Source organism: Carettochelys insculpta, chromosome 13, assembly GCF_033958435.1.
Source record: "Carettochelys insculpta isolate YL-2023 chromosome 13, ASM3395843v1, whole genome shotgun sequence".
NCBI lineage: Eukaryota > Metazoa > Chordata > Testudines > Carettochelyidae > Carettochelys > Carettochelys insculpta.
Window position 1 is genome coordinate 22,573,940 of NC_134149.1, and position 25,834 is coordinate 22,599,773.

Genomic DNA, 25,834 nt, shown 5'->3' on the forward strand with positions numbered 1-25,834 from the left:
TTTTCCCTAGCATTTGTCATTACAAAACCCTGAGGCCACAAGAATTATTCAAACTAATCATTAACTTTGGCCAGCAGCTGATCAGTTCAATATCTGACATGACCCCATTGCTTGACTGTACTCTTCCCAGGTCGGAGGACAAATATGATTTTACAGGATTATTTTATGTACTGTGTCTTTATTAGGATGCTTTGTTTCTATGGAGCTCACAGGAAGATCAATACAAATTATGTGAGCTTCCTGCTCCCAAAAGAAGTAGAATGGCAGGATCTCAAAACCTCCAGAGCTTTAGCCATCTTCCCATCTTTACCAATGGGAGACTCCAGGAATTAGCAAAGCCTCTATGTGTCATCTGCACTTGCTTCAATCTGGGGAAAAATGTGTCTATGTACTGCCTGTGATTTCTGCCCTGGGATTGCTTTTGGATACTAGACTGGACATATAAGATCAAAATCGCCCCTGATGTAATTCCAGTGGCATCAGCAGAGGCACGCCAGAAATTAACTTGGCCCATGGATACATCAATAAACCATACGAACCACGCAAACGGGATAAAAAAAGAGACTCGTGGAAAACCAAAGAGAATCTGGATTGCAGCCCAGCATAAAGCCCCATCCCACCCTGGCTTCGCCTAATGAGACATATGCTGCCAGTTACCTTTTTGCTTACTGACTTTCCTTACTGTCATTGCCGCTTGCCGCTTTTGATTTTCAGAAATTTCAAAGCCTGGAAAAGGGAACATGGCAAAGAGTTCAGAAAATTGCTTCTCAACCCTCTTTCTCTGAAAATTTTTTCACATGCCATTTATGAAACTTAATAATCCATGGGTGGCAAAGGACTGCCAGGTGGTGCTGCCCATACAGAGAGATGCTTTAATGAAAAGCAAATCTTTTAAAGTTAAAGCCTCGTTGAAACAGCACTTGGGAGGGGGCTTCTGCAAAAAGCAACATAATAAGCATTATTATGTTTAGTATTATTCATACCGTGCCATAAATGGAACTTTACTTTAAGGATGGGCAAAACACAATAAGTCTGATTCTGATTTTGGTGACAACAGCCTTTTGTGGTAATAGAGATAGGAGGGCAAGGCTGTAGATCAGTGAGTTCCTCTGCCTTTCTCCCTGCAATGGGAGTGCACAGTGAGGGCTGCAACCACTGCAGCCATGAGGTTTTAATGTCTCTTAATGGCTTGCTGACTGTAGGTGTCCTGCTCCTGCATCCACTTGTGGAGTTCCCTTTTGTGGAGTTGTTAAGGCCAGCTTTTGTTCCTAAAGGTGCAAATGCTCACAGCAATGGTGAGATAAGCCAGGAATGCTACAATGAAGTTTAACAATAATTCTAAAGCACAGAAATGTGGTCTTCTCTTCCACCGGGGGCAAAACCCAATTGGCCACCAACAGGCACCCTCCAACTCATTTTTGATCCCTTACCTATCTTTTCATCTTCTTGAACCATCTTCCTTTCTTCTCTGAAAGCCCTGAGCCATCGCAGTTTCTCCTCCAGCTTCTTGGCAAAGAATAAGTGCATTTCATCAGTCTCCTTGTTATGAAGTTTAAAGGCATTCTTCATGCTGACGTTGAAGTCATCATCTCTCCCATCCTCTATATCCACCACTTCATATTTATCCATGTCAATGCGACCTTTGTAGTACAGGATATCTCTTCGTATCAGGTCCTATATGAAAAATAAGAAACACATTGCGTTCTAGCTGGACTGATGCCTACTCCAGGAAGTACATTTTGAGACTAAACAGGCTTGGCAAAATTCAATTTTTATTTTTCATAATTCTAAGGGATAATATTGATGATTATGTTTAGCATTTTAAAATATTTTATTGGTTTACATCATCAATGTTCCTGGGAATGATGGGGATCTCAGACAATGTGGAGAGGCAGACTGTAATTATGCAATGAAATTAGATTTTGTGAATCTAAAAATTAAAGCTTTAAAGGCATTAAAACACCACACACACATATATGTGTGTGTGTATATATCATATCCTTTCATCAAATTCTAATAAGCTTCCAAGCAACATTATTTTTACTTTGCCTATTTTGATTACAGCTGATGGAAATATTGTTTCATTCATTTATGTGTGAATGGCTAAATCAATATTTACTGACAGTTACCAATACAAATCTAATATTGCTAAAGCTTAGTCTTAATCATCTGAAGCACTGTAGTTTTATTTCAGCATAGAAATGAAAGGGTTCATTTGCAAAATATGATCTAATTCTAACCCTTGCGCTTCAGGACATAAAATGGCCATTATTCATTCCCTGTGATCAGGAAGAGACTTCTCCCAGCAGGTAGTTTACTAATGATTGATGATTACATGGATTTTAAACCTTCTTCTGAAGTGTCTGGTACTTGCAATTCCTGTGCAGGGGACAGGAAACTTGACAAAAAGGTCCACTAGCCTGATCTGGTTCCTGTGCACCTAAAGTGGGTTACAGAAATGTGAAGACTGGAGATAGGAAACAGCAGCCCTTATAGATCATTCTGTACAATAGCTCCTGGCAGACTTGTGCTTTGTCCATGCTAGTTCTAAATATCACAGGAGATGGAGGTTTCCTACCATGTTTTCCACTTTCATAGGCTGCTTTCCTTGGGACATTCAGTCTGTAATTACCTGTAGTTCAGTTCCAGTCCATAGCGCGGCTGACAGCCACCATAGGCCCTGGGCCAAAGCGGTGAGGGAGCAATGAGCTCCCTGGAAGAGGCAGATCAAGGGCAAAGGGGGTGGGGCGTGGGGCAGTCAGCTTCTAACACCACTTATATCAAGGTGCTGGGCCCCTCTTCCCCATATCAAAGGGACCCAGAGTGCCAGCAACTGCCATTGCTGAAGTATCTGCAGCATCCGCCAGAGCTCTGGGGCCCTTAGAAAAACCAGGCCCCCGTGCAGCGGGCCTGCAATTCCATTATTCTTTGGAATACTTTAAAACATTGTTCTTCCTCCATGATATTTATATCTTTCAGCATTATATATCATCCCTTGGCTTTTCTCTATCCCTCTGTCTTAATGGCCCTTTCCCATTGGGGGGTGGGGAGCAGAAAAATCATTATTTGTTATTAATGCTTAATGAATCAATTACAAATGAACAGAATTCATTCAGCCGCTTGACATGTTTAGCACACCCAGGGCCCCAACGCTGCTGCTGTTTTTCCATCGTGATCTGCATCAGCTGTCCTGATTCCTTGAAGTGTAGCATAAGCTGTGTTTATTCCACATGCCTGAAAAAGCTGGGGAAGATGTTACTAAATAAATGTTCTGAAAGATGCTATGTCATTTTATCAGACATAGGTGTCAAAATGCAAGTTGGATGAGTTATAAGCAAAAACCAAGAGTTAGACATTTCTCTCTCCCTCTTTTCCCAAAAAGAGGATATAAAATAAATATGTAGGAGCCTGATTCTACTTTTACTTACACCAGCTTTACAACAGGAAAATTTTTATTGCCTGCCGTGGACCTTTTCCTCATTCATACTGATGTACTGAGTGGAGAATGAGACCTGCTGTATAAACAATTTATATGACCAGAGAACAAATGAGCCAGGCCATCAGAAAATAGAAGATTAATCATATAGGGAGAACATGTTATAAGGCTTTAATATTTAAATAACCAATTTTGACAAGACACAATTAAGGCTGTGTTCTTCCCCAGGGCTCAGAAACCAATACTCAGTTGTACAAAGTTCATTTATTGTGATCATTTAAACCGCAAGCTATTTTCTTTCCTATTTTATTTCTCAACTGTTCTAAAAATGCATTCAAGATAAATGATGTATTGGAGGAATAATCTAAGAGTACAAATAAAATCACAGCACAATATTTATTTAATTGAACAAGATGAAGTGGTGAGTGTCCTTATGATATGAAATCTCTCATAAAAATTCATTACATAAAGAAAACAAACAAACTCAGCATAAGATCTCACAAGAGCTGTTTTCTAAGGCTGCTTAATAGTATTAACAGTGGTGAAAGAGAATAATGTTGAGAAGCTCTTCGCCTTAATATTTCTCCTAACTCTCCCACGAAAGAATCCACTTAACAGTGTCCTTTGCAAGTACCAGTCTCTATAGTAAAGTATGGAAAGAAAGGAAAAAGTTCAGACTGAACACCTAATGGAAAACTTTCTAATAATGAGATGTGTAAACTTGTGATATACTTTCCCACTAGAATACCTGGAAATGGGCCTGTCATATAAGACAATTAGCCTGGTCAAAGCACTTAAGGTCAGTCTAAGTCAAAAATGCTGAAGCTGCACAGAGGTGCTGCTGTACCAGTTTGGTGAAGATGATGCTATGCTGACAGGAGAGCTTCTCCCAGTAGCATAAGTACCTCATGTCCCTGAGATGCAGTAGCTACGGTGATGGGAGGATTCTTCCATTGACTAAGACACCAGAAGTTAGGCTGGTTTAACTGTGTTGCTCAAGCAGGGCTGGATTAACTCTTCTGAGGGCCTGGGGCTATTAGACTTTTGGGGGCACCCATCTGAGGTCAAAATGAGGGACTCAGCAGGAGGAAGGGGGTTGTGAGTGGAGATGGGGAGGATGTGGGAGGGGTGAGGGCTCTGACTTGGGGGGGGCAGGTTCTGGAGTGGGGCTGCCGATGAGCCTTTTGGGGTGCAAGATGGAGCTCCAGGTTGGGGTCAAGGGGTTTGAGTGCAAGAGAGGGCTCACGGCAGGAGAAGAGGATGTATGATGTGGGCAGGAGTTGCAGTGCAGGAGGGAGCTCTGGGCAGGAGTTAGGGTGTGGTGGAGGTGGTTCAGTAGAACGGGTGATGGTGGGGGTGCAGGGTCTGTGTAGGAGTTGAGGTGCAGGAGATGGGGTGAGAGATGGGGTACGGGCAGGAGCTGGAGTGTAGGAGAGGACACCGAGCTGGGTCATGGGGTGCTTCCCTAGGGCAGCCCAGGGGCCTGCAAAAAGATCTGTACTTCAGTGCCCCAGAGATTTTTTTTGTAGGGCCCCTCTTAGCTGCAGCACCAAAGGCCCCTTTCTTAATCCAGCCCAGCACTCCACTTATGCTTCCCAGCTCAGAGGGTCCTAGAACCCAAATTCCAGTATGAGCCCCAAAAGCTACTCTATAATTAAACAGCCCAACGAGCCCAGATCCTGCAGGGCTTAGGCTTGCAAGCCCAAATTAGTTGGCATGGGCCAGCTGCAAACTTTTAATTGCAGTGTAAACATAGTCATAGTTTCACAGGTACCATTGAGGGGATAATATGAAGACCGTGGAGTTGTAGTCACTGAGGGAAGAACATGAAAGCAATGGAGTTGCACATTTGTCAGTGGGAGCCAGATAAATATTTATTTATTACAAACGTTTATTACTGGTGAAGATGCACAAGCAAGAAAGCGCCCAGCTTGACCATCAGATCCCAGACTGAATTTGCATAGTGGGCAGTCAGAAAAAAAAACAACGTGTTTTTTGCCTCTTTCTGTAAATTAAACAATCTGATGTGGGAATCACTGAAAAACAATAAAGGCAACCCCCCGCCCCAGTTATTTTTACAAAGCTGACTATTGACACCAGAAATGCACATTAAAAAACTGTTTTTTTAAAAAGGAGGCCAAATCACCTTTTCTTTTTTCACCCAAGGCTCCTTAGAGCCTTTAGCCAAAAACTTAACAGGATCTTTCAGACACTTGTGGGTGCTCGGCAATCCCGAGGTTATAACAGAAAGATTCTGAAAATGACAAAAGACTAAATAATTCAAAGAGGGACATAATGGCTAGGCAGTTCAAACATGGTACATCTTAGAAACCCAGCCAGTTGCTCCATGCATGCCACAGACTCCCCTTTTGCTTCTACAGGAAACAGGAAGAAGAAACATCCTCCACTTTTTAGCTGTACAGCAAACCCTCGATTTAACAGACTTCAGAAATAATGGATGCTGTCCACCAGCCTCCCCCCGAAATAAATATGTGAAACTCACCAGAGCTGCTGGAGCCAAAGCTGCAACTGGAGCTGCTGCTGCTGGGGTTGGAGAAGCCACCGCTGTGGCTGGGGCCACCAAGGATGACGCATGGGTGCAGGCAGGTGGCGTGTGCTGACATGCTGCATGTGAGGCTAGGATGCTGCATGCATTAATTTCACCCACTTGTTCCAGGCAGACCCCCTCTATTCCCCGAGCCCCTCAGAGTCACCCTGAACAACGACTGCACCAATGCCAGCTGCGCGGCAAACTTCACCATCACTCCTTGCAGGCTGCCTGATGGCCAAGGGAGAGGGAGAGTGCTCGGAGTCCTCCCAGCAGGGTGGGTGCCTGGACCGAACAGCAGGCGGGCATCCTGCCAGTGAGGACCCTGGGCAGAGGCACGCCTGCTCCAAGGAAACTTAGTTGGTGATGAACGGCTCGTGACAGGCGAGCACAGAGGCTGTGCTCCATAAACAGTGCAAAGAGCCCAGGGCTGAGCTCTCTCCCTAGCCCGCTGCATTCCTCCCAGGTCTCAGATGGACCACTCCCTCGTGCACCTTGCAAGGTGCCTCCCGTCCTGCAGATTTGGATTTAATGGACTTTCGGCATTAACGGACACCCCTCCCCCATTAGTCCGTTAAATTGAGGGTTTACTGTATATTCTAATCCAACCTGAGCAACAATTACTTGAAGGCGTTGCTGACTTTTCACAATGTTCAGAACAAGAGATCTGAGCAATTCCATAGTAAACAAAAAGAGTCCTTATCCAATGTCTAACCACCGGAGCTCACAATCTAAATTAGATAACTGCACACAAGCCGAAAGAAAATAAGTGTCTGTGGGTATAGTTACACAGCAGCGTGATTTCGAAAAAAGCAGTTCTGGAATAGCAGCAGATGGTTGATATCTAGTATCAGGTTATGCTGTATACGAAGTCATGTAAGAACATAAGAACATAAGAACATAAGAATGGCCATACTGGGTCAGACCAAAGGTCCATCAAGCCCAGCATCCCATCTGCCGACGGTGGCCAATGCCAGGCGCCCCAGAGAAGGAGAACAGAAGACAAGTGATTTATCTCCTGCCATCCATCTCCTGCCCTTGTTATGAAGGCTAGGGCACCATACTTTATCCCTGGCTAATAGCCATTTATGGACCTGACCTGCAAAAATTTATCAAGCTCTTTTTTAAACCCTAATAGAGTCCTGGCCTTCACAGCCGCCTCGGGCAAGGAGTTCCACAGGTTGACTGTGCGCTGTGTGAAGAAAAATTTCCTTTTATTAGTTTTGAACCCACTACCCATCAATTTCATTTGGTGTCCCCTAGTTCTTGTATTATGGGAAAAGGTAAATAATTTTTCTATATTCACTTTCTCCACACCATTCATGATTTTATATACCTCTATCATATCGCCCCTCAATCGCCTCTTTTCCAAACTGAAAAGTCCCAGTCTCTCTAGCCTCTCCCCATATGGGACCCTTTCCAAGCCCCTAATCATCTTAGTCGCCCTTTTCTGAACCTTTTCTAATGCCAATATATCTTTTTTGAGGTGAGGAGACCACATCTGCACGCAGTACTCGAGATGTGGGCGTACCATAGTTTTATATAGGGGAAGTATGATATCTTTTGTCTTATTATCGATCCCTTTTTTAATAATTCCTAACATCCTATTTGCCTTACTAACTGCCGCTGCACACTGCGTGGATGTCTTCAGAGAACTATCCACTATAACTCCAAGATCCCTTTCCTGATCTGTCGTACCAGATGTCTAAAATAAAATATCTGTAAAAGGCACAGGGTCACTTTCATAAGAATTAATATGAGTCAGAATTGCTATCCTGTAAGGTCAATATATAAAAGATACTACATACATAATATATATTAGATGCATTTTGTTGCACACGTAGCATATTGGGTCATTCTGCAGATGATACTGATTTTAGTTTCCAAACTCTGTGATGTAACATGTAAAAGGTTAATAGGAGAGGAACACTGTGCAACAGGGCTGACAGCTACCCCGGGCCCTGAGGCAAGATATGTGTGTGAGGGGGGAAATGACCCTGTGCCACCTGGAAGGGGGCGGGGCTTGGGTGGAAGGGGTGGAGACAGGCCCTCAGCACTCCCCAAACCGTGGCACGCCTCCCCGCAGCCCTTGAGAGCACACAGAGGGTGAGGAGTGGTGCTCTGGTGGCAATTCAAAGGAGTTTGGGTGAATCACAATGCCTCTGTGCCTCACCTCCCCCCTTTCTTTGAAAGGAGAGATATTTGCTGACCTTACACTGATGTTGTGCATTGTGAATAAGTAATCTGTAAAAGGCGCTTGGAAATTTTTAAGACAAAATATTGTAAGAATGTTTCAGCATGTGATTTCAATGGCTTCAGAACAAAAGGATCAAATGGCCACACAGAGGAGGTTTCCAGTGCTGCAAAAGCAAATCAGGATTGATGGATGTGATGCTGCCACAGACTGGAATGGAATGGTTTACCAAGTGGCTGGCACAAATGGGGTGGGGAACGACATGCTACTTACTAGAAATCAGTTGCCACAATCAGACATTTAAGACATGAGTTCTGTTTAACACTGAACTTTAGACGTCTGGCTGAAGAAAACACTGGGAAGGACAATTTATTTTCCTTTCAGCAAACTAGTAAGAAAATGGAATGGGTGGGCTCATGGTGCCAGAAGTGAAACAGCGATACCATGTATACTGTGATTAAAGCATCCCAGAAGGGGCAATTGCTGACTTCCTCTCTGAAATGTCACTCAGAAAAGCTCTGGGGGGTGTTAACGTGGATGTGTGAGCATGCACTATCCTGAGTGGGCGTTGGGAGGACTGGTTTGCATCTGTGTTAGGTGATGCAAGCTGCAAACATTTTTCAGTACCCACTCAAACTCTCTGATATGGGATTTTTGTTGGTGGTTATCTCCCCCTTTTCCTGTTCAAAAAAGTCACCCAAGAGCTCCAGCCATTTGTCTTCCAGGTGATACAATGTGATGCTTTGATCAGCACGGCTGGAGCCTCTGAACAACTGCTTAGCGAGTTTGGGCAAAAGGGAGACTTGAAGGAGAGATGCAAACACTAGATCTGCTGTTTTAAGTTTTGTCTCAAGAAATGTTCAAGGGATCTGTGGAATCTTTCACCTGCGCCCCCCCTCAGCCCATTCCCTGTTCAGTGCAAACCATCTGCAAAATGTCACACCATTCTTTTGCTGGAGTCATGAACAGTCAACATCCTGCTCGGAACTTTTCATTATCACTACAACTGGTAGGACCCACAAGCTAATCAGCAATGGAGACCCCATTGTGTGAGGCACTGTATACACATATAATGAAAAGATAGTGCTTCCCTGAAGAGCTAATAATCTACATTTAAGACACAGGTGGATCAGCAAGCAGACAGAATGAAACATGAGCGCAAAGAGTTGATTATGATTAGTGTAAAAAAGCAGCAATCATAGCACATCATTTGCCTAGCCTCTGTCGAGTATGTCATAGGCATCACAAGAGAGCTGCATTTTAAGGAGACATTTGAAAGAGAAAACGTTACATAACTGCAAGCTCAGTCTTCTTCAGATGGCAGCAGAGTCATGAAATTAGTACGTGGTTATACCACAAGCCTATAACAAAACCACAGAGTTAAACAAACTTTGGGGAAAGGAAGATGTGGGTTTTGGAACCAAACCAGCATTATAGTTCAGGCCCATCTCTGGTGATTTGTAGTTGTTTTGGACAGTGGTCAAATTGAGTAAATGTGGGAAATCATTTTTTCATCTTATTCCTTAAATCAGTCCTCACTGTTTCCCCTTCCTGCCCCTTTCTCTGCCCTTCTGTCTACCTCCACAGCCTGCTGGAAGACATGGGGGTGTGGCACGCTCCACAGTTTTACAATCGGTATTTTTAAATTTTCAGTGTTATTCAGTTTTGTAAATTAAAAACAAATCCCCATTACCTAAGTCTGGGCCTGAACTACCTGGGCATGACCCTGTACAAGAGTGAGATCTGGTCTGCTTTGTAGGGGCACAAGGACTACATTTTCAAAAGCATCTTGCTCATTTAACTCAAATTGCCCTGGGCCTGATTTTCAGAGCTCGCGAGATTCACAGCTAATTCTGACTCATACTGGAGATTTGGGAGCTGATATGTCAGAGCAGAGAACTTTGGTTCTACCTGACTGGTTACCCAAAAACAAATACACCCTTTTGAAAATCTTTGGCCCTAATAGCCTGAAGATCTCAAAAAATCAGTCTAGTTCCTGTTGACATCACTAATTGTACATGCTATACATGTAGCATAATCTCTCCTGTTAACATATGCTCAGGTACTATGGTGATGGTGTCATCCCTTATACATGAGATACTACTTTCTGTACAGATCACTCAGAGTTTTGCACTTTCAGTATTGTAGCGGGAGAACGAGCCATGGACTAGGGGCCCAAGAAGGGGACTAGGATTCAGGATGTCTCCAGTTTTAATCCCAGCACTAACACGGTTTCTTTTGGCTTAACCTCAACACTTCTCCAGTCTGTATAACATCAGAGGCATAGCATCAGGATTAATCAGCAGAGCACTTTGAAAATATTACATTATTGCCTGTAGAGTTTTACGGGGGAAATTTATAAGGCCATGGGATTCATGTGCCAGTGAAGATTCCATCTGATGGACTTTTATCCAGATTTTTCATGGTGGACTCAAACATTTTATGAGATCTATTCTATAACGGTGGCTTGCCCCACAGTTATGATATTTCCAAAAGCTGCTTCTACCAGGCAGTTTAGTACAAGCTACACCTACATTTAGAGGGAGGAGTGTGGTACCAACTCATAAAGACATACTCACATTAGCTCTCACCATGATACAATTGTCCAGGTGAGCGGTGGCACAGGCACCTCTGAGTTCAGGTGGATTTGTACTTGGTGTAGCTGACCTGTGCTGCTTCTCACGGCAGCCTGATTGTGTTCAGTTCTTTGCATGACAAGGAAGCTTCAGTTTATTTGATTAAATTCAGGCTGTTTCAGCAGACCTCTAGTTGGATGGGAGTGGAAAGACCATCTTCCCAGGGTTATTTTCTCAGGAATACTACCACCAGAATGTTGGAGGAAGAAGAAAGAGATAACATATGAGTAAGGGATGCGCTGTTTCTTCTTGTTCTCTCAACTGGAATGTGTTTGTAGAATATGTGGTTAACCACGACATGGGTTTTGCAGAAGAAACTGTAGGTTGGTTTTTGTAATGTGAAACTCCTTGTAGAGAATGAGCTGTGTGGGAGGCAAGTACTGGCCTCGGCTCCATTTATCATCTGTCTATAACCAGGGAAGAATAATACATATTTCAGTAGAGTAACCTTAATTATCAAAAGATGAAGTCGATCCTAACTGATGTTGGAGTTAAAAGATGTTGCCTTAAAGGCATAGAGCCTCTTTTTCTCCCCTCCCTGAAGTTGAGAGAGTTTGACACGGAGATGGTTTAAATTTACAAATCACATCACTTAGCATCTGGCATTCTGACATGGAGTATTAATTATGATCGTAGCTTGTTATGTCTTGGGGTGCTTGAGGGGCATACGGTGTACTAGACGGTGGATCTGCAATGTTTCTCCTCTGGCTTGAAGTCCTGGTCTCCCCAAAGGATGCAAAAGCACTTTGGCATCAGATTAGAAGTGACAGTGGATCAGGCAAAGGGTTAAAAATGTTTTATGTATTGCATTCGGCATTGGTTTTGTCAATGATAGAGCAGATCTCAATGCGTCTTCCTGTTTGGCCCCTCCTGACAGAGTGGAAAGATCAGTGGCTGCATGAAATGCATTTGGATTTCATTTGCACTTTTTTATGTATCTGTTTATGATCCAGATGCAATGTAAATTCCAGGTTGTTTTTCCCAATTTTCAGGAGTAAAGAGCGCTGGGTGAGCAGCAGAATGAGAGCAGCTGAGCAGCAGTACCAGATCCTTCTGCTCAGAACAGATTTACTATTGTTTCAATTACTGCATGTAAGGCAGTTGAAGGACAAGTTTGCATGCAGTGAGATCAACGAGGCAAGCCTGCAACCTTACATATTGTGTATAAGATGGTCCAGTTCCTCTGTAGCCCTCTTCAGAAACAAACATCTTACCCCAAGCTACATCCTAACCAACACAAAATCCTTGTTTTCACTTCAGTCTAATGGGGTCTTGCTGTTCTCTCCTGGAATCTGACTGGCAAAGACAGTGACAGGCTGGGACAACGATGTTTTTTTTCCAGTCACGTGGAGTATGATTTTAGTTTTCCATTCTGTTAGCATCACTGGGGTACACAATGAAAACCTCTGCGCTGCTGGCCACTCCTGACTCCAGCCATTGAAGTGGGGATGAGGGGGACTGGCCAGCCTGAATTCCACCACTTACAAATGGCAATAAAACAGAGACTTGGTAAAGGGCTGTTGCACTTGCAATAAGGGCTTTTTAAGATGTGGTCTTCTCAGGCACCATATCTTGAGCATGGTCAAGCCTAGTCTGCCCTGGTAGGAGACACCCCCATGGAGAACCAGGGGAATTAAGGAAGGTGTTTCAGGGCACTGACCTGGTTTAAGATCTGACTTCAGGCCTATGAGAGTTATCAGTTCCACTGACATTATTTGTTACTCACCTAGGCCGCGTCTACACGTGCACGCTACTTCGAAGTAGCGGCGCCAACTTCGAAATAGCGCCCGTCACGGCTACACGTGTTGGGCGCTATTTCGAAGTTGAAATCGACGTTAGGCGGTGAGACATCGAAGTCGCTAACCACAGGAGGGGATGGGAATAGCGCCCTACTTCGAAGTTGAACGTTGAAGTAGGGCACGTGTAGCCGATTCGCGTTCCGCAACATTGAAATAGCGGGGTCCGCCATGGTGGCCATCGGCTGAGGGGTTGAGAGACGCTTTCTCTCCAGCCCCTGCGGGGCTCTATGGTCACCATGTGCAGCAGCCCTTAGCCCAGGGCTTCTGGCTGCTGCTGCGGCAGCTGGGGATCCATGCTGCATGCACAGGGTCTGCAACCAGTTGTCGGCTCTGTGGATCTTGTGTTGTTTAGTGCAACTGTGTCTGGGAGGGGCCCTTTAAGGGAGCGGCTTGCTGTTGAGTCCGCCCTGTGACCCTGTCTGCAGCTGTTCCTGGCACCCTTATTTCGATGTGTGCTACTTTGGTGTGTAGACATTCCCTCGCAACGCCTATTTCGATGTGGTGCTACCCAACGTCAAAGTTGAAAGTCGATGTTGCCAGCCCTGGAGGACAGGTAGATGTTATTCATCGAAATAAGCTATTTCGATGTAGCGTGCACTTGTAGACGTAGCCCTAGCATGCTATGAGGGGGAGGGGTCTTCTTTCAACCCATCCTCTTACCTGAAGCACCAACAGCCATCACAGGCCCCAGGTCAAGGTGGGAGGGCGCCCTAGCTCTGTGCCCTGAAAGGGGAGGAGCTAAGGGCAAAAGGGGCAGGGCCTAGGGTATTTGGCTCTCAGTGCCACCTGGATCACAGTGCTGGGGGGCCTCCCCCCTCCCTCACAGCCACACACAGTGACACGCTAGCACTGCTGCAGCAATTCAAAGGGACCCAGAACTACAGGCCCTCTGAAATGCTGGATTCAGGGGCAACAGCCCCTTCCCCCTCCACCCTGGTCAGCGGGCCTGACCCTGCCTAAAGCTGCTGAAGTTCTGCTAGTTCACTGCATCAGGTGTTGCTTGTTCATGGGAGTGGCCCTCTAGAGAGGTAGCTAGGACAGGTGAGAGCAAGATCACTAGGGCCAGCCAAGCTCAAGGAGGAGGCTTATGCTGAGGCTTACGTTGTGTTAGGTATTAATCAAGCCCAAATCCAGAAAAAGGTGGGTTTGGGTACTGCCTCAGGCCCAGCCTGCTCTGTTGAGGGCAGGGAGGGGGCTTAGTTTGTTCATATAAAATAGAAGTGTACAAAATGCCTTCAGCCAAATTCATCCAGGGGGTATTTACATCAGGTACAAATTTGCCTCCCATGCAAGGTCTCTGCCCTGAGGTGCAGAGAGTTGAGCCCTCATGCTGCAATGTTCTTTCACCATTCCCATTTGAAAACACGGAGACCCAATTGAGGGAGTCAGAAAAACAAGTTGATGAATGCAAAGAAAGGGTTTCCTGTCTCTTCCTGTTGCTAATTTGTTAGAAACAAAATCATCCTTGTCTCACTGCTTTGGATACAACGTGACTGGGTGTTAGGTTGAATGATACATCAAAATACCTTGATGTCCCGCAAAATATACTGAGCACAAGAACATTTCCACATAACTGCTTTCAGCTCCTCTCTTTCTCCCGGCCTCACCCCATGCTTCATTCAACTGGCAAGGATGAATCAAGTGTATCTTTCAAAACTCACTAGACAGGCACCACTGAACAATTTGGCAGGAGTCTGGCAATCTCCTAACACAGCCATCCTTGTGAGAGAAGGGATTACATAAACTTCTCTCTCACAGATGTGGGTTCCCCCTTCTTCTCCTGTCAGCCACTGAGGCCATGGCAGTAGCTGAGTGCTTTAAGTTGTGTCCTGGGAGTTTGTGCTACATTTTATTGCCTCTGATATGAACTAGCTCTCCCGGCTGCATTCCAAGGCCCCGAGTCCCTTTGTGCTCATTGTGGTTCAGTCTAAACTGTTATAGCCCAAAGACAGTAGAGCGCAAAGTGCACAGTCACTTAGGCCTTGGTCTCCTCTTATTTCTTTGACTTGGCATGTGAGTGAAGCAGATGATCTGACCTACAGCTAAGTGGAGAAATGGGGTATTTCACCCCCAAAAGGTTTGGGAGCCATAAGAGCTACAACCAAGTCAGTGGCTGAAGCAAACTATGGAATGATAATTACACTGACCTGAGTCAATCACTGCTCAACTGGGGCCACGTTAACCCCAAGTGTGACTCAACTGATTTCGGTATAGGGGATGAATTTACCCCCTTCAGTATTGGATCAGAGCCAGATGAAATCCTTCTGGACTAATTTCCAAGTCTAATGTTACACTGTCCAGATTCCACGACGAACACAAATGTTAGTGGTTCTTAAGATATCAAGAATGAAAACACACCGTATGTGCATGCGATGCCCCTAGCTTCATTGAAAAACAAAACAATTTCATAAAAGATATTATAGAGCCCTTCCAAGTTTGTGGTCCATTTTGGTCACTTTCATGGTCATAAGATTTTAAAAATAGTATACTTCTTTATTTCGGCTATTCACACCTGATGTTTTATGGTGGTGTAATTTCTAGGGGTCCTGACCCAAAAAGGAGTTGGGAAAGGGGTGGTGGTCATAAAATTATGGTGTGGGGAATCTGTGGCACTGCTACCCTTATCTCTACGCTGCTGTAGGTGGTGGGTGCTGTCTTCAGGGCTGGAAAACACTGGCTGCTGGCCAGAAGCCCTGCTCTGAAGGCACAGCCACTATCACTAGCAGCACAGAGGTAAGGACGGCACGGTATGGTATTGCCACTTTTACTTCTGAGCTGCTGCCTGCAGCGCTGGGCCCTCAGTCAGCAGCCATCACTTTCTGGCTGCCCAGCTCTGAAGGCAGCAGCACAGAAGTAAGCATGGAAGGGCCACTCTTACTTCAGCACTGCTGCTGGTGGGGTGCTGCCTTCAGAGCTGGGCACCTGGGCAACAGCCGCCAGTCTCCAGTTGTCCAGCTCTGAAAGCCATACAGAAACAAGTGTGGTGATGCCACAATCCTCCTCAAAATAACTTAGTGAGCTTCTGCAACTCCTTTTGGGTCAGGCCCCTCACTTTGAGAAACCTTGGGCTCCCTGTGCAATCAGTACAGGATGGGGTAAAGGCACACAAAAGATCAATTTCATGATATGCAACGTAATTTTCATGGCCGTGAGTCTGGTAGGGCCCAATTTATGCATCAGCTTTCACACGAAATGAGACTCCGAACACTGTCTGCATACAGCTCCACTGAAGTACAGCCAGCTCTGCAGCAAACAGTAGCACAGAATTACAATGCACTATACAGTGGAAGAATAGAAGATGTTGGCCTGCCTCTCTATGTTCTTATATGATACCTATCACCGAACTTCCCCCCAGCTGTATAGCTGTGTAGCTTCCCATTAAGCCCCATGCAGTGGCTCAGGGTTGCAGTGGGGAGAGATCTCTCCCCAGTTCCTCAAGCTGCTGCAGCTGGCGTAGGGGCAACCCTCCCCACTGACCGCAGCACTGAATGGCCATGGCAGGGGGAAAGGGACCTCTCCTCACCATCCCCAGCAGAGAGCTGCCAAAGTAAGCCTTGCCAATCCCCACCTTGAGTCCTGTCCCATCCCCAAACAGACTCCTACACCCTAATGCCCTCATACCCTGCCATACCCCAAAGCCCTCACCTACAGCCCAGAGCCTTCACCCCCTCCTGCACACCAACCCCCAGGCCAGAGCCCCACCCCACACCTGGAGCACCCCTTCCTGCACCCCAAAACTCTCATCTCCAGCCTTACACCAGAGCCTGCACTCCCAACCAGGGTTCTCACACTCCTGTGCCCCAGCCCTCTGCCCCAGCTGGGAGCCCCCTCCCACAGGAGGAACCCCTTGGCTTGAAACCTACCACATGAATTTTGGTATGGGCACCAATATGAAGGTGATAGGTCACTCATCATCTTTATATTGCATATCACCTCCACACTGGTGCACATGGGAAAATTAATTCCAGTCGGGGGGCGGGGCGGGATGTGTGGGAGAGAAAATGAGAGGGAACCCAGATACCAACCCCTGGACAAGGAACTGAGGTATGCTCAGTGGGCAGCCTCAGAAATGTTTTATGTTATAACACATAACTAAACCACTCACACATCACTTTAGCAGGGCAGCTAAGGATACATGTATCTGAATCTTACACTTAGTGGCATAACATGCAATTAGACAATCAAAATTTCACGGAGTGGCACTTTGACCCTGTGTGCACCTTTTGAATCCCTTCCCTGCCTCTTCTCCCCCAGCAGCCCTGCCTCCAGTTGACATCCCTGCCAATGGTACACACCATGCGTATTTTGTGTACGGCTGTGCTTGCCACAAGAAGTTGAAGAGAACTGACAGGAAAGCAGGGAGGAGGACAGAAGTGACGGAGCTGGGCTGTAGGAGACCTTCACTGGAGATGGGACAGATAAAGAAGGAAGCAGAAGAAAAAGTGATTGTGTCCTATTTTTTCCCAGGAAGAATGAAGAGAACGTGGGAGAGACACAAAAGACTTTGGTGCTAATCTAAGAAAGTGTTTTACCACTGACTGGTTTTAACTCAGTCACTGACAAAGAGTCACATTCTCCAAGTCAGCCTAACTGCAGGTAAGTTTGTGGCAGAATTCCTTCATGGCCACATGAATACTTGCCATTTTCATTGCTACTATCTTGAGAGAAGAGTGGGCACGGTGAAGTGAAGCTATGGTGCCAGTGGGCAGAGACAGGAGATAGGTTAGAAACCTGTTTTTCTGGAAGTACAAAATGCCAAGAACCAAATTTATTGATGAAGGAGAGCAAAGAGGAGAGGCACACTCCTGGAAGAAGCAGCACAGCACAAGACAATGCTCTGGAGAACCACCTTGGGAAAAACTGTATTGGAGCTGAGGAGGGAGTGAGACGAATGATCCCAGAATGAACACAAATCCGATGATAATTAGTGTTCGCCTTTAAACTTTGGCTCCTGAAGTCACATAGAATCATGGAATACTAGAACTGGAAGGGACCTTAAAAGGTCGTCAAGTCCAGTCCTGGCAGGACCAAGCACCATCTAGATTGTCCCCGACAGATTATTTGTTTAACCTACTCTTAAAAATCTCCAGTAATGGAGATTCCAAAACCTCCCTAGGCAATTTATTCCAGTGCTTAACCATCCTGACAGGATGTTTTTTTCTCCAATAGCTAACCTGAACTGCAATTTAAGCCCACTGCATCTTGTCCTATTGTCAGAGGTTAAAGAGAATAATTTTTCTCCCTCCCTCCTCCTTGTAACAACCTTTTAGGTGTTTGAAAACTATTATTATGTCCCCTCATCTCGTTTCCAAACTAAACAAACCCAATTCTTTCAATCTTACCTCAGAGGTCAGATTTTCTAGACCTTTAATTGTTTGTGTTGCTCTTCTCTGGACCTTCTCCAATTTGTTCACCACTTTCCTGAAATATGGTGCCCAGAACCGGACACAGTACTTTAATTTAATTTAATTTATTTTAATTTAATTGAGGCCTAATCAATGCAGAGTAGAGCAGAAGAATTACTTCTCGTGTCTTGTTTGCAACACTCCAGTTAATACATCCCAGAATTACGTTTGCTTTTTTTGTAACAGTGTCACACTGTCAATCATGTTTAGCTTGTGGTCCACTCTGAGCCCTAGGTCGCTTTCTGCAGTACTTCTTCCTAGACAGTCACTTCCCATTTTATATGTGTGAACCTGATGGATCCTCAGCTTCCATTTTAAAAAAATAGTAAATTTGAGCCTTTGCATTTGGGGAGAAAAGCCTGCAAACTTGACCTGAGTGTACCCTAAGGTCTCCAAAATCAGAAGGCAAAGAAAAGGAATCCAATCTTATTATATTTTTATACCTCCTGATTCTTAAGCCAACATGATGATTTTTGAAGCCTGATTCATGATTTTTCAATACTTGGGATAAGCAATTCCGCAGTTGTCTGAACCTCTCTGAATCCTAATCGGCTAATTGACTGTGCCGTGTCATCTCCCACAGGACAGGCTGACCCATGTGTCATGACAACGCATGCTGTAAATCACTCAGGCTTAAGTCTGCAGCATTTGTTAAACCAAAATGTGGGAGAATTCCAGTATCACTCCCTTATTCAGACCATCTTTTTTTAATAAGGCTCAAGGATCATAGAATCATAGAATCAAAGAACACTAGGACTGGAAGGGACCTTGAGAGGCCATCAAGTCCAGCCCCCTGCCCCAATGGCAGGACCAAGTACTATCTAAACCATCCCTGATAGACATCTATCCAACCTGTTCTTAAATATCTCCAGCGATGGAGATTCCACAACCTCCCTTGGCAATTTATTCCACTGTTTGACCGCCCTGACAGTTAGGAACTTTTTCCTAATGTCCAACCTAAACCTCCCTTGCTTCAGTTTAAGCCCATTACCTCTTGTTCTATCCTCAGAGGCCAAGAAGAACAAGTTTTCTCCTTCCTCCTTATGACTCCCTTTTAGATACCTGAAAACTGCTATCATGTCTCCCCTCAATCTTCTCTTTTCCAAACTAAACAAGCCCATTTCTTTCAGCCTTTTTTCATAGGTCACATTCTCTAGACCTTTAATCATTCTTGTCGCTCTTTTCTGGACCCTCTCTAGTTTCTCCACATCTTTTTTGAACTGCGGTGCCCAGAACTGGACACAATACTCCAGCTGAGGCCTAACCAGCACAGAGTAGAGAGGGAGAATGACTTCTCGTGTCTTGTTCACAACACACCTGTTAATGCATCCCAGAATCATGTTTGCTTTTTTTGCAACAGCATCACACTGTTGACTCATATTTAGCTTGTGGTCCACTATAATCCCTAGATCCCCTTCTGCTGTAGTCGTTCCTAGACAGTCTCTCCCCAGTCTGTATGTGTGAAACTGACTGTTCCTTCCCAAGTGGAGCACTTTGCATTTGTCCTTATTAAACTTCATCCCATTTACCTCAGACCATTTCTCCAATTTATCCAGATCAGTTTGAATTATGACCCTATCCTCCAAAGCAGTTGCAACCCCTCCCAACTTGGTATCATCTGCAAACTTAATAAGTGTACTTTCTATGCCAATATCTAAATCATTGATGAAGACATTGAACAGAACCGGTCCTAACACAGACCCCTGCGGAACCCCACTTGTTATACTTCTCCAGCAGGATTGAGAACCATTAAGAACTACTCTCTGGGTACGGTTATCCAGCCAGTTATGCACCCACCTTATAGTAGCCTCATCTAAATTGTATTTGCCTAGTTTTTTTATAAGAATATCATGAGAGACAGTATCAAATGCTTTACTAAAGTCTAGGTAGACCACATCTACTGCTTCTCCCCTATCCACAAGGCTCCTTATCCTACCAAAGAAAGCTATCAGATTAGTTTGACAAGATTTATTCTTTACAAACCCATGCTGGCTGTTTCCTATTACCTTACCACCTTCCAAGTGCTTGCAGATGATTTCTTTAATTACCTGCTCCATTATCTTTCCTGGCAGTGAAGTTAAGCTGTCTGGCCTGTAGTTTCCTGGGTTATTCTTATTCCCCTTTTATAGATGGGCACTATATTTGCCCTTTTACAGTCTTCTGGAATCTCTCCTGTCTCCCATGATTTTTCCAAAGATGATAGCTAAAGGCTCAGATACCTCCTCTATCAGCCCTTTAAGTATTCTAGGGTGCATTTCATCAGGCCCTGGTGACTTGCAGACATCTAATTTTCCTAAGTGATTTGTAACTTGTTCTTTTTTTATTTCAACTTCTAACCCTACCCGTTTCCCACTAGCACTAGGATGCAGCTATCAAGATGGAAGGATGGGCTTCAAACCCACACACCCCTTTTAAAAATAAAAAATGGCTTTTTGTGTTTGCAAATGTACAAGATTAACATCATAAGCCCAACAGGTAATGCACAGACAGAGGCCAGTACTGAAGACACAGAAAAGACCTGTAGTGCTATGTGGCTATTCCGACCTGGAGGCATGGTGTCACAAGATGAGTAGTTAGTCTAATCACTGGACACTCCATTCAACTCTTAACCCCTCTGACTTCTGAGAGTGACACCTAGTACCAAAAGTGCTTGTTAGTCGTACAGTACGAATTCTGCTTCTCCCAGAAGTGGGCTAAGAGCTACCCGATGGGCCAGGATAGACCTAGAAATTATTAGAGGCCTTGTTTGGGTCTCCAGTGAAGACAGTCTCCAGTGAAGAGCGCAGTATCCTCCAAATCCCAGGGATGGAAGGAACTGACCTACATGGGCAAAAGAAAGTGCCAGAATGAGTAAATAAGGGGGAAAAGTGCTACTATGTGGGCTGAACAGACCTAGTCCTTCTTGCCACTGAGTGTTCCCAGCTCCCGGTGACCTCATTGAAGGCCTATGTCTGATTGCAGTGGGAACTGAGGACATTTGGCATCTATTGAGGGGGGTTTATCATCTTGCATGAGCAGGCCTGATGCGACCAAAGCTGCATTTTGCTCTAAGGAATTACATATTCAGAGTCAGGGTGGGAGTCTAGGAGCTAAGGATTAAAGTTCAAATCAAGCTGCTTATATGCTGGCCTGTTCTTTGACCACAGACATTCATTTCACGTGCCAGGAAGAGTGTAAAAGGAAAAATGAAGAGAAAGAAAGGAAAATAAAATATTCAGAAAGCAGAAATTCAAGCTACTGTTAACTCAGAAAGAAAAGCACTGAGCCCTGAGTAATCCAAGCCACAGCTCCCTGCACTGCAGTGCTGAAACCGTCATTCCATGGTGACTCCAGAACCATCCAAACCACTTCCTTAGCACCTTGGCAGGCTCCCATCCACGTACTGACCATGCTCAGACCTCACTTCACTTACGAGACCTGCCAAGAACACAGCCTGAGCAGGCACAGCTGCAACATCTGTGGGGTGTTCTCATTCACGCTTGCAGGTGATCCAAGCGACTCCCCCTCAATGTGTATCCACAGCACAAATGTCGAAGAATCCAGATCTCTCAAAAGACAGAAAGATCCAGGATTCATGAGCTCCGTTGCTTCAGACACCGATGCTTTCCTTAATCTTTTGTCAGAATACAGAATCAAGGTTATGTTAATGAGACTAGACCATCATCACAGGTTGTTGAGCAGGGTCTCTTATTATGCAGCATTGTTGACTGCAGTGGCTGCCAGCCACTAATATTCCCTCTAATTTTTTCCATCCATGGGCAGAATAAATTTTGTTACGTGCACCAGGGCATGTGTAGATGTGCACCACCAAGAGAAAGACATGCTACCCACTGTGGGTGGCTGTGGACATTTTGCTAACCAGCTGGGTGGTGCCTGAATCTCTCCTGGGTGGCTGCCCAAGCACTCAGCTTACAGGGAACACTGCCAGCCACCAATCCATATGTCAATGCTGATACTAAAAGGTTACATGACTGGCATTCTTGATTACCTTTCCCTACATTAATGACGAGCCCCAGTCCAGATATGTGTCTGATAAGCCACCATATAGCCTGTGCTGATGGTTTCAATAAGCTTAGCCTTAGATCATGCCTCACTGTGGGCACGATGACAGGCAACGGCTGCCTTGTACAGCCCAGGCCTTTCTTTGGTGTTACCTCTAGAACCTGGAATGACCATTTTAATCCAGTCACTGACCAATCTGCTCAAGTGCCCAGTTTCATGGTTCATACAGAAAAGATGGGGTCATCTGATTCCAGATCACACATTACAACCAAAGCCCCCAAGTGGATGTGGGTCAAAGGGCCAAAATAAGGGACATATGAGAAAACAAACCAGGCATGTAACTGACAAATGGAGGCGGGGTTTGCTGCGAGCATAGAAACCTCTTAGCATGTCATAACCTTAGGTCTATGATTCAGAGTTTCTGGTGTCTAGAATACACAAGAACAGAAGTGCAGGAAGGCCAGATCTGGACATGATGGGGGAAACCTGGGTCTCAAATAAATGGGCAAGCCTCACACTGAGGATACTGCTCAGCAGGTCTGAGTCACTATTTTTCATTCCTTGTGATCCTTCGTGTGAAAAAACAATTTTATGCTTCTCTGCTCAGCGTCAAGTCATCCAGCGGAGCAGATTTTTGTGCTCATTTTACAGCAATTTTCAGGTTTGCCCACATGGGTTTTCAGTGCCTGCCACAGGTCCCAGGGGAACAGCTGGAGCATAGGGCCAGAGCTTTGACACTTCTCTCAGAAATTGACAAACATCTTGCGCACAGAGTTCTCATCTGGGAAATGCTTCCTAACAAAAACATTTGTTCCACAGGAAGAACTCCAGACATTCTTCTTTCCAAGACCTTTCCCCATTCTCACTGTCCATTTCACTCACTGAGACCTTCTCCAGCCTGTCCATCTATTCCCCTTATTGTAACTTTCCTTGGGACTCCATCCATTGCTTGTTGTAATGCTCACATGCCTACTTCTACTGCTCCTCAGAGGGAAACAGATCCTCACTGACTTTGCTCCCCACACATGCTTTCCTGCTTTCACTGCTCCCATCCTGAGATAACAATTCCCACTTCCTTCATCTTCATTTCCACCTTTTGGAATTTTTCAGGGCTAAATTCTTCCCTGTGACTTCCACACCCAACATTATCAGGTCCTGCCAAAACACAGGTTGAACCTCTCTATTCTGGAACTCTGTTGTCCAGCAACATCTGTAGTCTGGCATGATTTTAGTTAACCAGATGACTACTTTTCATGGGTGTGACCAAGCTTCCCGTGGTCCCATAAAGTTTGTTTTTCAGCCACCAGTCCTGGCTCTCAGTGTTCTGTGACATTATTTAGCTGTAATTTACCTCTAAATGTCATCTAAGAGCCCAGTACGCAGTGGACGTGTTAGTAATGTGCTAAAGAATATTGACCTCCAATGGACCAGCAAATTCTCTCGTTTGGCATCAGTTAGGTTCCGAGGGTGCCAGATGAGAGAGGTTCAATCTGTATATTTCAAGATATGATGCAATATCATCACAAACTCATGTGGCAGGGCTCATATGTCTAGTTTTATGATGGAGGGAAAAGACCTGCCAGCTCCTCCTAATAAAACTGGGACGACCCAACAAACCTTGAAACCCTGTTCTTTGCAATCTTCTCTCATGGTAACTACCCTGGAAAAATAAATTCTACTCAGTCCAAATTTTAGCTCTGTTCCTTGCCTCTCCACTGCAGGCTCCATCATTTCCCACTTTGCGTGAGTTACTGCATTCTAGCCTGAGAAAAATGTTTTGGGAGGGCTTCTTTTGAAAGACGCTCAGCACCGAATGCTCCCTCCTTGCTGTGAAAAGCTCTGATTTCATGTGGGTTTCATTACCTTTTTGCAGAGAACCATCTGGTGATCAAAAAGGAAGAAAACGCGCTGCTGGTTCCGTCCATAAGGCTGATATATCCAGGACATCTCCCCTGTGTAGATCAACTCCGAGCTCCGATCCAAGATGTCATCTCCCTAGGAGACCACACAGAACGAGGCAGGGTGAGACACGGTGCCAAGCCAGATATAGACAGACATATTGAGTGGAGAGAAGCAGTGGTTCAGGGAGGATTCTGATAGCACTAGACACACAAAAGCACCACTGTTTGTTTTTTAGCCAGGAAATTGGAGGTGAAATGTTTAAAAAACCTGATTGTGGGGAAGAATGCAGAGATTTTGTTTCTATTGATGGATTCAGAGTGAAAGCGAAAGATGAGATGCCACCACAGTCAGAACAATGGGCTTGTCTACACTGAGGCTTTTTTGGGGGAATGCCCCCCTTTTTGCCCTGGAGAAAACCCCTCTGCGTCCACACTGACAGGCTTGTTATTTTGGAATAACAGGATGCTTAACTCGAAACAGTAACTCCACCATAATGAACGACTTTTGCTGACCCTCCTCCTTGCAATTCTGAAGTTGACTCTGTGTGTACAAAGCAGAGGTCATTATGATTTAATTAGCCTCCGGGGAGGCATCCCATCATTGCTCTTTTGTTGAAACTGGGCTCTCTAGTGTGAGTGTTCAATTTCCAAGTGCTCTTGCAGTGTTAAGGCTCTTTTCAGGAACAACTTATTTCAATGTTGGAACATCAAAATAAGTTATTTTGGAAAAAACCTGCAGTGTAGACATAGACTTCAGTTGCTAAAAGCTACACACACGCCCACCAACCGCAGAATCCCCTTTCAGGGTGTCAGTGCCCCCAACTCCACCAAAGTTCCTCACAAGTTGTGAGTATCCTCACTGCCCTTACCAGGCTTCCAGAGCTCCCTCCATCTCTACAGGCTTCCCTCACAGCTTGCCAGTTTCCCTCCTTCAGGCTGCAAGAGCTCCCTTTCACCACCACAGTCTCTCCTCCGTGTTGTTAGTGTCCCACTTCCCTACAGACACTCCCCAAGCCCCATCCCCAACCCAGTTGGATTCTTAGCTGTGGAGGCTGTCAGCAGAAGCCCACAATGTGAGTTCTGAGGAACTACCCTCACGCAGGGCTGTGAGGGGAACCACCCCACTTTTATATATCAGAGCTGTCCTGTTCAGGCAATTGCCTCCATCTTCCTTTGCACCATCTCAGCACCCTTCCACCCACTGGCCATTCGAGTAATTTCCCTGCCAGACCCCTCTCCCTGCAGGCTCTCAGAAGACCTCTTCAGTCATCTCAAGCTCCCCAAGCAGAGCTGGGGATCAGAGTAAACCAAGACATTTCCCCCACCTCTTGGGGCTGTCAAAGCCTTTCCTTACAGATTGTTAACCCCTCCCCCGCTTCAGGGGATTAGAGTCCCCTTACCTCCAATCTCCAGCAAGCTGTCAAGACTACCCTTGGTCAGGGTGGCAGCTTTCATCTCCCCTGCAACACCCCAAAGCTTTCAAAGTCCCACGTTGCAGGCTGACAGAACGCCTCCCCCCCTTTTCTTCTCCCCCTCAGGTTAAAGCTTGTTTTCCTCTCCAACGTTTTTTTAAAGGACTCATAAGCAGATGGTCTTGAAAACACAGCTCTTCCCCCACTCTGAGAGAACACACCATTCACCCTCTGCTGAGGGTTTTTTTTTCAGGCGTGGTGGGTGCATTTCAGTTAATTAAAATCTATGTATTAAAATGGATGAATTCTCCACCACCTGCACTGTGTATCTGTCTTATTCTGTGAGCTCTAGCCGAATCCCTTACTTTGAAGTTTCACAGGAAGTCTCAGAAGGGCTGTGGCTACAAGGCTGAGGCAGAATTGAGGAGAAAAGGTTAAAATGAAAATAGATAGCCGTTTGGATCTGGATCCAGATTAGATTCTGAATTTGAGGCTGGACTA

General features: G+C 45.2%; 1 protein-coding gene across 10 annotated transcripts in view; it reads right to left on the reverse strand.

The window, feature by feature from the left end:
• The window catches only part of ARHGEF9 (Cdc42 guanine nucleotide exchange factor 9), a 383,799-nt gene that overhangs the window by 16,532 nt on the left and 341,433 nt on the right, over nucleotides 1–25,834 (reverse strand). For all 10 annotated transcript variants that reach the window (XM_075008221.1, XM_075008225.1, XM_075008220.1 and 7 more), the window contains 3 exons: nucleotides 23,884–24,015; nucleotides 1,431–1,674; nucleotides 658–726 (listed from right to left, as the gene is read on the reverse strand). In XM_075008221.1, the coding sequence (XP_074864322.1) occupies nucleotides 658–726; nucleotides 1,431–1,674; nucleotides 23,884–24,015 (445 nt within the window). The remainder of the gene's footprint in view (nucleotides 1–657; nucleotides 727–1,430; nucleotides 1,675–23,883; nucleotides 24,016–25,834) is intronic.